At 36.2% G+C, this 12,251-nt stretch overlaps 1 protein-coding gene across 3 annotated transcripts in view; it reads right to left on the bottom strand.

The window, feature by feature from the left end:
- thsd7aa (thrombospondin, type I, domain containing 7Aa) overlaps nucleotides 1–12,251 on the bottom strand; it is a 124,356-nt gene that overhangs the window by 47,172 nt on the left and 64,933 nt on the right. For all 3 annotated transcript variants that reach the window (XR_009267418.1, XM_058754473.1, XM_058754474.1), the window contains exons 5-6: nucleotides 11,993–12,148; nucleotides 3,672–3,875 (exon numbers count right to left, since the gene is read on the bottom strand). Coding sequence is in view for 2 of the 3 variants with exons in the window: in XM_058754473.1 (XP_058610456.1) it covers nucleotides 3,672–3,875; nucleotides 11,993–12,148 (360 nt within the window). In the remaining variant the exon portion in view is untranslated. The remainder of the gene's footprint in view (nucleotides 1–3,671; nucleotides 3,876–11,992; nucleotides 12,149–12,251) is intronic.

Below are 12,251 nucleotides of genomic sequence, written 5' to 3'. Positions count from 1 at the left end.
TCAGCACCAGACAACAGGAATCAATAATTGAGAGAAGAGGGGAGGCACTAGGGAACAATGAGGAGTGGTTGAGACTGGGGGTGGGAAAGAGTTAGACTTCCGCACACCGCTGGTATTTATACACAGCATTTCATGTCAAGAAAAAAAAAATAATAATCATTACAGTCCATTACAGACATTTATGTGCCTTTTTAGAAGTTTAAAGCTTAAACTGCTAGGTATGTTTTGTAACAAAGTAACTGGTTCAAGCTGATCATTAGCTGGTCACCATCTTGGATTAAACAATAAATAAATAAATAAAATAAAAAAGTTGCACATAAGGCAAATCTCACAGACTTGGGGAAAAACATATCAACTGTCCTCATGAATAACTTGCTGGGGAAAATGTAATATCAGCTGTACGTCTAGCCCTTATACATCTCAGAGTGTTAAACCTCACCTGCGTCTGACTGTCCCCTGATGGAAAAGTACCAGACGGCATCTGACATTTCCTCTATTGAGCGCTGTCACATTCTGATGAGGCTGCACACTACTCTTCCCAAAGTTAATGAGGGAGAGAGGGAGTTCAGCTAAATGCAGACTGACTCTGAGGGACTAACAGAGTTAATTTCATTTATATAGGTGGCTCGCCAGCGGTGCCAGAACAACATATTCACCATCTACCCGTCTGCGAGGCAGGACAAAGAAAGAGGTGACCTTGAACAAATCATATTATTCCTCACTACAGCAAGGTACCTGGACTTAAATGGGTCAACATGTTGCAGTAAGCCTATGGCTAGGGAGGAACAGAGTAATGGCCAGTGTTTCTTTCAGTTTTTGGATATATATTTTCATATATGGACAAATAATATGAATACCGTCAGACCATGTGATCTATATAATATATGGAAAGTTCATAGTATATAATGTATTTACAAAATGTAAAAAAGGAACAAAAGTATGTGTTTATGATTTACCCAGTATTGTAACACCTTCCTTTTTTTTTTTTTTTTTTGCCAATACTGTATGATTTTTTATTTTTTTTTTTGTACAATGAAAGTCAGTGGGGTCAGATGTTGTTTTGGACTCCATTGGCTTTCATTGTATAGACAAAAAAAGTAAAAACATCCTTTAAAATATATTCTTTTGTGTCCCACATAAGACAGAAAGTCATACAGGTTTGAAGTGACATATTTAGTATGTTAATTAAGGCATTTTGGTCCCCAGGCAAAATCTGACCCACAAACTACAGTCTAAATCATTAAATTACCATTTCAGTGACAAAACAAACAGTGCTATAGCATCCATGTATCATATTTTATCCCGGACCATTTTGACCCACATATATATTCAAGAGGAGAAAATTGAGCAATGCATTTTAGGGTTAATACAGAGTGATCAGTTTCTTTATTTAATTAAATGGTCATCAAACTGTTTAATACATGGCTGTTAAAGCTATAGAATCAGTGTGCTATATAAAGTACAGTTGTTATACGTGGCATGTTAAGGAAGGTGTTTCAGGGTAACTTTCTGGGAGATGAGGTTCGTTGGAGGGCTGGGGGGAGGTGGCAGTCGTCTCTGTGGTGACAGCTGAGGCACATGCAGTATGACACCTTCAGTTGGTGTGAATGGGATGCTTGATTATGAGCCTTGCAAAACTGATTGAGTTGCACACACACACAGGAGCCGTTCTCTGCCTCTCTCTTTCTGTCCTTACTCTCTGCCTTTCTCTCTCCCCTGAGTCCTCATTAGCGATGTGAATGCTGAGGTTTTGGAATGTCGCAGTAATTGCCATGTCCGCACACTGAAATTTACTGGAACAAGGAGCGAAATGTGAGGATGTAAAATACTATTACGGTGTGGGCTCATAATTGATTCATTAATGCAAGCCGAGTCGAGCTGCAGCTCCAGACAAGACATTAACAATACGGAAGGCAAAGAAAAAGAAGTCACAGAGTTGGTGGTTCTATTTAAAAAAACTGAATATTCTACTTGTCCCTCATATCCACAATAATTTAAGGTTAATTATTTTTGATAAGCTCGCTGAATGAACCTATTTCACTTCCACATGTTGGAGACCGGCTTTCCACTTGGTTTGTTAAAATATTCACTCAGCTATGCTCTAGTCTCTATTATATGAAATTAATTAGATCGGATGAATCAGAATTGCGGGTTTGCGGCACTGAATTTTGCTCCTTCATCAACCAGAGCGAAGTGTTCATCCATAAAATCCCATTAAAAAACTGTTAGCACAACATAGCTGGGTCATTTCATTTCTCAAGTATCTATGAAGTTTTAGGCTGTATAAATAATGTAAATCAAAACCAAGACAGATGGGAGATTTTCCAGCCCTACATAATTAGATATAAAAGTGGCTTTTGACAAAAGCTTCTCAAACAGTAAGAGTAAACAATGTAATAACTCTAAATCCACGGAGAGCTTAAGCAATATTAAGTCATTTGAGTTTCGTGTTCTTCTTTGTTTGTATGTATGTTACCATTAAAGATTGTGGGATCTGTACGATTTTTTGATGTTTTTAAAAGAAGTATCTTATGCTCAACCAAGACTGCATTTATTTGATCAAAAATATATATCAAAAAACAGCAATATTGTGAAATATTATTATAATTTAAAATAACAATTTTCTGTTTTATTATATATTAAAAATGTAATTTATTCCTGTCATGGAAAGTTGAATTTTCTGCATGATTACTCCAATCACATGATCCTTCAGAAGTCATTCTAATACACTGATTTTCGCTGCTCAATAAACATTTCTTATTATTATCAATGTTGAAAACAGCATTTTTTGGAACCATATATATTTTTTCAGGATTCTTTGATGAATACAACAAAATATTTAATAAATAATAAATAAATCTTTTGTAACATCACAATTATATTTACTGTCACTTTTGATCAATTTAATGTGTCCTTGCTGAATTAAAGTATTAATTTCTTACATTTTGTTGTATATTAACTTTTTGAATTAAAATGCTTAAAATAACTTGGATGTTGGAATTACAATAATTTAAACAGATGTCCATGTTTTCTAATAGTGTTACAACAAGTTACAACCTACCACAGAAACTCTGAGTTACAGAAGTGTTACAGCCATCCCAGCTCTCCTCTCTTTCAGTATATTGAGGCATTAGTGTCAGCTATGGTCACAGATTCAGGCATGTGCTTGTCCCCAGGTAAACTGTATTTTTCTCTGATCTCACAGATGGTGCTGGTGTTGGTTTCCCTAGCTACCGTGTACCCAGTCAAGCCAATAACATCCAGACGCTATTGGAGAGTTTGGGGCCTTTGGGCTAGTTAGATGGTAGACCGCCCCAGCACATGTGGTTTTGTGTTTAGAAGAGTAAAAGGCAGCAGTGCCACTTCTTATTGCTCTGAATTTCCCCTCTGGCCACTCTAACAATAGAGAAGTACTACCAGCAGCCTGTGCAAAAACAGCAATTATGGCATTGGGCGTGAGTCCAGAACATAAGCCCTATGGACAGAGTTCAAGAATGGACCCAGCTGTACAAGAACAAAACAATCTGGGTTTGTTGTTGCATTCGACACACTGCACGCCTGGACACGACCCTTAAATAGAAAGTCTATTCAGGCAAAGATTTTTAATTAGTTTGAATGTTTATGAGTGACGGTCCCATATCATGCAGATGGAAGGTGTACGTATCACTTACCGTCACTGTTGACGCACTGTGCCTGTGGGTTCTGGGTTCCGGGTCCACATACTTTGTCATTGTCAGGCACACACTCCTCCAGCTTCACCAGCAGCCATTCATAGCAACTGGGCTCCTCACAGGGAATTGCCTCCGTCAGGTGGGGACAATTTCCTGTGCCACCTGTGGGCTCATTCAGGATTTTCCTTTTCCTCAGTTTGAAACCTGTCGAAGAACACAGATGAAACTCAAAGTCATTCTTTTTATCGATTCACTCCTGAATTAATCGGTGGGAGTAAAGAGCGCAAGTAGGGTTGAATTATGTAAACTAGTCAAACAGTCAACCAAAAAAGTCATTTATTAGTAAATGTATCTGTTCAAATGACTGAACATTTTCAGTTTATTGCAAAATGCAAATTCAACAAGCTTTCACTTTCACATAATTTCAAATAGGCTATAACATGCAATTACAGGTCATTATACAAAACAAGCAAACAAACAAAAAACCTTAAACTATTCAATAACTGAAATAAAGATACAGGTCTATATACAGTGAGGAAAATAAGTATTTGAACACCCTGCTATTTTGCAAGTTCTCCCACTTAGAAATCATGGAGGGTCTGAAATTGTCATCGTAGGTGCATGTCCACTGTGAAAGACATAATCTAAAAAAAAAAATCCAGAAATCACAATGTATGATTTTTTAACTATTTATTTGTATGATACAGCTGCAAATAAGTATTTGAACACCTGTCTATCAGCTAGAATTCTGACCCTCAAAGACCTGTTAGTCTGCCTTTAAAATGTCCACCTCCACTCCATTTATTATCCTAAATTAGATGCACCTGTTTGAGGTCGTTAGCTGCATAAAGACACCTGTCCACCCCATACAATCAGTAAGAATCCAACTACTAACATGGCCAAGACCAAGAGCTGTCCAAAGACACTAGAGACAAAATTGTACACCTCCACAAGGCTGGAAAGGGCTACGGGAAATTGCCAAGCAGCTTGGTGAAAAAAGGTCCACTGTTGGAGCAATCATTAGAAAATGGAAGAAGCTAAACATGACTGTCAATCTCCCTCGGACTGGGGCTCCATGCAAGATCTCACCTCGTGGGGTCTCAATGATCCTAAGAAAGGTGAGAAATCAGCCCAGAACTACGGGAGGAGCTGGTCAATGACCTGAAAAGAGCTGGGACCACCGTTTCCAAGGTTACTGTTGGTAATACACTAAGGCGTCATGGTTTGAAATCATGCATGGCACGGAAGGTTCCCCTGCTTAAACCAGCACATGTCCAGGCCCGACTTAAGTTTGCCAATGACCATTTGGATGATCCAGAGGAGTCATGGGAGAAAGTCATGTGGTCAGATGAGACCAAAATAGAACTTTTGGTCATAATTCCACTAAACGTGTTTGGAGGAAGAAGAATGATGAGTACCATCCAAGAACACCATCCCTACTGTGAAGCATGGGGTGGTAGCATCATCTTTGGGGTGTTTTTCTGCACATGGGACAGGCGACTGCACTGTATTAAGGAGAGGATGACCGGGGCCATGTATTGCGAGATTTTGGGAACAACCTCCTTCCCTCAGTTAGAGCATTGAAGATGGGTCGAGGCTGGGTCTTCCAACATGACAATGACCCGAAGCACACAGCCAGGATAACCAAGGAGTGGCTCTGTAAGAAGCATATCAAGGTTCTGGCGTGGCCTAGCCAGTCTCAGACCTAAACCCAATAGAGAATCTTTGGAGGAGCTCAAACTCCGTGTTTCTCAGCGACAGGCCAGAAACCTGACTGATCTAGAGAAGATCTGTGTGGAGGTGGGCCAAAATCCCTCCTGCAGTGTGTGCAAACCTGGTGAAAAACTACAGGAAGCGTTTGACCTCTGTAATTGCAAACAAAGGCTACTGTACCAAATATTAACATTGATTTTCTCAGGTGTTCAAATACTTATTTGCAGCTGTATCATACAAATAAATAGTTAAAAATCATACATTGTGATTTCTGGATTTTTTTTTAGATTATGTCTCTCACAGTGGACATGCACCTCGATGACAATTTCAGACCCCTCCATGATTTCTAAGTGGGAGAACTTGCAAAATAGCAGGGTGTTCAAATACTTATTTTCCTCACTGTATGTATGTGTGTGTGTGTGTGTGTGTGTGTGTGTGTGTGTGAGAGAGAGAGAGTGTATTAGATCTATATAAATAACAGATAAAAATATTTTATAAACTTAAATTAAAATTAAACATATCGCCTAATAAATTAAATAAATTAAATTATAATATAATATAATATAATATAATATAATATAATATAATATAATATAATATAATATAATATATAAAACAAAAAATATATATTTTAAGTTGAAGTATTAAAATTACTAAATTAAAAATAAGGCTAAATAGAAATATTTAATAATAATAATAATAATAATAATAATAATTAAAGTATGCAAGAAAATGACAAACTAAAATGAAAACTAAAAATCTAAATTTTAATAAATACTAAAATTGTATATAAACAATATTAAAATAATACCATAATATATAATAATTAATGTACTACAAATACTAATATAATATATATATATATATATATATATATATATATATATATATATATATATATATATATATATATATATATATATATATATATATATATATATATATATATATATATATATATATATATATACATATATATATACACACACACACACATATACATATGTGTATGTATATATATATATATATATATATATATATATATATATTAGTGCTGTCAATCGATTAAAAATGTAATCGCGTTAATCACAGTCATGGACTGTGATTAATCATGATTAATCACAAATTTAAAATACTAGGATTTACCTGTAAATGTGTTGAAAATAAATGCATGGACAAATAATAATATAATAGAATCTTTCACACTTCCGCCAGGTATGAGACATAATCCTTATTATTTTTTATCATTATTCTTTCGTTTTTATTCAGCCATTATCAGCATTTTACTGGCAATAAAACGTTTACCAAGCCATATCGCTGTCCAAAGACACTAGAGACAAAATTGTACACCTCCACAAGGCTGGAAAGGGCTACGGGAAATTGCCAAGCAGCTTGGTGAAAAAAGGTCCACTGTTGGAGCAATCATTAGAAAATGGAAGAAGCTAAACATGACTGTCAATCTCCCTCGGACTGGGGCTCCATGCAAGATCTCACCTCGTGGGGTCTCAATGATCCTAAGAAGGTGAGAAATCATCCCAGAACTACACGGGAGGAGCTGGTCAATGACCTGAAAAGAGCTGGGACCACCGTTTCCAAGGTTACTGTTGGTAATACACTAAGGCGTCATGGTTTGAAATCATGCATGGCACGGAAGGTTCCCCTGCTTAAACCAGCACATGTCCAGGCCCGACTTAAGTTTGCCAATGACCATTTGGATGATCCAGAGGAGTCATGGGAGAAAGTCATGTGGTCAGATGAGACCAAAATAGAACTTTTGGTCATAATTCCACTAAACGTGTTTGGAGGAAGAAGAATGATGAGTACCATCCAAGAACACCATCCCTACTGTGAAGCATGGGGTGGTAGCATCATCTTTGGGGTGTTTTTCTGCACATGGGACAGGCGACTGCACTGTATTAAGGAGAGGATGACCGGGGCCATGTATTGCGAGATTTTGGGAACAACCTCCTTCCCTCAGTTAGAGCATTGAAGATGGGTCGAGGCTGGGTCTTCCAACATGACAATGACCCGAAGCACACAGCCAGGATAACCAAGGAGTGGCTCTGTAAGAAGCATATCAAGGTTCTGGCGTGGCCTAGCCAGTCTCAGACCTAAACCCAATAGAGAATCTTTGGAGGAGCTCAAACTCCGTGTTTCTCAGCGACAGGCCAGAAACCTGACTGATCTAGAGAAGATCTGTGTGGAGGTGGGCCAAAATCCCTCCTGCAGTGTGTGCAAACCTGGTGAAAAACTACAGGAAACGTTTGACCTCTGTAATTGCAAACAAAGGCTACTGTACCAAATATTAACATTGATTTTCTCAGGTGTTCAAATACTTATTTGCAGCTGTATCATACAAATAAATAGTTAAAAATCATACATTGTGATTTCTGGATTTTTTTTTAGATTATGTCTCTCACAGTGGACATGCACCTCGATGACAATTTCAGACCCCTCCATGATTTCTAAGTGGGAGAACTTGCAAAATAGCAGGGTGTTCAAATACTTATTTTCCTCACTGTATGTATGTGTGTGTGTGTGTGTGTGTGTGTGTGTGTGTGAGAGAGAGAGTGTATTAGATCTATATAAATAACAGATAAAAATATTTTATAAACTTAAATTAAAATTAAACATATCGCCTAATAAATTAAATAAATTAAATTATAATATAATATAATATAATATAATATAATATAATATAATATAATATAATATAATATAATATATAAAACAAAAAATATATATTTTAAGTTGAAGTATTAAAATTACTAAATTAAAAATAAGGCTAAATAGAAATATTTAATAATAATAATAATAATAATTAAAGTATGCAAGAAAATGACAAACTAAAATGAAAACTAAAAATCTAAATTTTAATAAATACTAAAATTGTATATAAACAATATTAAAATAATACCATAATATATAATAATTAATGTACTACAAATACTAATATAATATATATATATATATATATATATATATATATATATATATATATATATATATATATATATATATATATATATATATATATATATATATATATATATATATATATATATATATATATATACATATATATATACACACACACACACATATACATATGTGTATGTATATATATATATATATATATATATATATATATATATTAGTGCTGTCAATCGATTAAAAATGTAATCGCGTTAATCACAGTCATGGACTGTGATTAATCATGATTAATCACAAATTTAAAATACTAGGATTTACCTGTAAATGTGTTGAAAATAAATGCATGGACAAATAATAATATAATAGAATCTTTCACACTTCCGCCAGGTATGAGACATAATCCTTATTATTTTTTTATCATTATTCTTTCGTTTTTATTCAGCCATTATCAGCATTTTACTGGCAATAAAACGTTTACCAAGCCATATCGCTTCAATCCCAGTATACATTTACCCAACTATTACCAAAAGTATTTCTAAATAAATACAACAAAACATTTTCTTGCAACCTTACGTGAAATATTATGACAAAATGCGTTATGAAGAAGAATTGGACTTGTCCTTCAGCTGCATTAGAGCTAATATTAGCATCATGCTACATAAGACAATTTATGAGATTAATAGTACACTTTTCCTCAGAACTTCAAACCACCATCGAGTGTTTGTAATAACTTCTGCGATCATGGAATTTGGTCATTTACTGTTGTTAAAATATGCCATTTATAGCCTTTTATATCGCTGTACAAATTAGCATTTCAGATGTACACATTCAACTAAAAAAAATCACATACAGACCATATCCTATCGTAATCGTGTGTTTATTATCTAATATAATCTATAGTGGCTGTTGTCATGTTTATTTCTGCTGTGTAAAAGCCTTAACATGTATGCTCTGCTGAAACTCACGTTGTTTGTGACATTACAACTGCCTCTCTGTTCTTAAGTTGACAGGTATAATACCATATAATGCACATTAGTAAAAAACACTTTGGGCGGCCGCTGTACATTATAAAAGTAGCCCAAAAAACCGCAAACCACAGCTCTGTATATTTATTATATATATACATACTATTAAAAAAAAAGTCTACATAAAATAATCACTTTACCCTCTTTGGACAGTCATTCTTTTGAATTAGTCATACATTTTACTCATGCATTTCCAAATAAAGCAGTTTGTGGACAGAGAAATACTTCTGAAGTTCACACCGAGCCAACGCTTGCCCGACTAGTGTCTGAACTAATCGACTAGTCGGTGCAATCCCTTGCGTTAGCCCTCTAAACTGTCACAGTGTGTCATTGCACAATCACTGTAATATTACATTAAACATATCGGTCCATTAAGCGTGCAAGATGACAGAAATTACTGGAGCAGCTCATCATAATGAATATTATTATTCCTCCCTCATTATGCTTGCCTTTCACCAAAGGGACTAATGCATTCAGCAATCCATTAATACAGAAGAGGCTTTGACACCAGGGGTATTCCCATTCAAGGGCAGGAAAAGGGCTCCAGAGGAATGAAAATGGGTGGACTGGACTCATGACCAGCGCAAGGTCACCTACACGTACCCTGCCATCACCCTCCCCTCTCTGGTCCCTGGCCTCTGGTTTAATCCACATTGCTGTCTGGGGCCGATAAGGTAATATGGGAGAGGGGGGCCTTTAGGAGTTAGTTGGAGATGCCAGCGTTGTCCCTTTTTCTGATTACTTCTGTCCTGCGCTCTCCTCCTGGCTTTATTTAATCAGAAGGTCAGCGTAGAGCTCATTGTGGGTGTGTAAGGGGATTGTATCACGTCCTGTCAGTCAGCCCGGAGGTGTCTGATGGCATATGCTGCCTCTGTCTCTTTATCAGACAAAAGCACGATACTGGGTTTCATATGAGCCCCTCTTAATCAAAAATAGACAAAAGGCACAGACGCACAAAAATCTCATCAGGATCTCATGGGTCATCACGTCTAAGGTGCACACGGACTTGTTATTGGGGCCTCAGGTTGCGATGCCACAAGTAATTTGTACTTTATCTCCCATCAAGCTTATTTTTGTAGCTTGTTGAGGCTATAATAAAGATTACTGATATATTACAAAAGAACAGCCTTGCTGTTTTAATAACACTTTATATCTACATTCATCATTTGTAGAAGGTGAGACAGCACTGGATTTGGTTGTCGCGTGACATCAAACCAGGACTGCACAGCATTTTTGATAATTTTGAGAGTTCTGTTGCAAAGAAGAATTTGGTTCAAATTTAATTCAAGAATATGAATTGAGATTGTGAAGATTTTCAGAAACATTCGATGTTATCTAAAATAAATTGTTGTAGATTTGACTTTATTTTATAGGGGAGCAGGAAACATAAACAGGTAACAGGTAATATAAAGTCCTTTGAATACATACATTTGAAATATTATAATATGCAATATTAAATGTTAATATATAGTAATAAAACTAATAAAATTGTTATAATACCATGCAATACACATATAAATACACATTTATAATCACAAAAAATATATAATATTTGCTTTTTGGTCCCCAATAAAATAAAATAATAAAATAAAATAAAATAAAAATCATCATACAATATATATTTGAATTATATATAAATATATCCAATTCAAATAATGTCACTAAATTCATCTTACTTTCATCCCAGTTCAAACTATTGTGGTGTTCGGCAATTCAACTGAAATTCCTCAAACTCACAAATTTTATATTCAAAATTTTTCTAACTTTGCCTCATATATATTTGCCTTTATATCCATGAACCTGAAGCTAATGTTCATGGGATGTGTTTTGTTAATGTAATAAGCACTGATGTCCTTGTGCAGGAGATACTGTATGTATAAAAAAAAAAAACCTTCACTTCGCCATATCTCCCTGAATAATGAGAGCCCACATACTGTACATACACAAGTGCTGAGACCTGCCATTACAGCTATATGGCATGAAGTATGAACCGTGGGCGTTTGAAAAGAGAGAGTGGAACACAGATTCACAGAGAATCCATCATTAAGATGCATGGTGGAGAATTTCCTCCCATTCCATCCTTTTGAGTCGCTTCATTAGGGAAGAGTCAATATGCATTAGTCATGGCACGGGTCGCTGTCCCAGCCATAATTAACGAGGAAAGCAGCCAACGTGCCAGCACCTTAGATACACTATACCAACTGTCAGCAGCATTCGGTAAACCACCATCCTGTGAATCCAGCAGATTCGGTTCCTTCCAGAGACCATCTGAAGCTTGTGTCTGTCTCTTTGAAGCTATCTAACCCTTGATTTGTCTTTTGTCTATTTCCTGACATGTTTTATTTTTCTGTGGGTCCCTTTTGTTTGTTGTTACCCCTACAATGCCCCTGGTTCATAAACCTTTGAGAAAATGAATCTTCTGCCCCAGTAGGCGTTGATAAGTTTATGGCCTGGATGCTGATGGCGCAGATAGAGGTGAGAGGTGGGGCGGAGTGAGTTATGTGCTGAAAGGCTTCCCATACACAATTCATCTGATTTACAATGAAAGAGGACGTTTTATTGATCCGCTCTGTTTTAGCGAGATGGGTGAAACGACCGCTCCCCAAACACAACTGTAAAAGATGAAGTGGTCCTGTAGTTCAAGCTTACCTTTCTTTGTGGACTGATCCTGGCAGTTTTCAAAGGTGCAGGGCCCCCATGCGCTCCAGGAGGACACCTCACACTCCACAGGACAGGGAATATGGCAGAGCTGGGTGGTGTTAGGAGAAACGCCCAAACACAGGTCACTGTTCACTGGCCGCAAGCCTGAGGAGACACAGACAAACATGGTTACAGAGTCCCTATAAAAATAGATGTACCGCAAATGGAATAAGAATATACAGCTCATTCAAGTATATAATTAACATAA

Source organism: Onychostoma macrolepis, chromosome 19 (assembly GCF_012432095.1).
Source record: "Onychostoma macrolepis isolate SWU-2019 chromosome 19, ASM1243209v1, whole genome shotgun sequence".
NCBI lineage: Eukaryota > Metazoa > Chordata > Actinopteri > Cypriniformes > Cyprinidae > Onychostoma > Onychostoma macrolepis.
The sequence above is the reverse complement of the archived record's forward strand: the minus strand, read 5'-3'. Positions and strand labels throughout refer to the sequence as shown.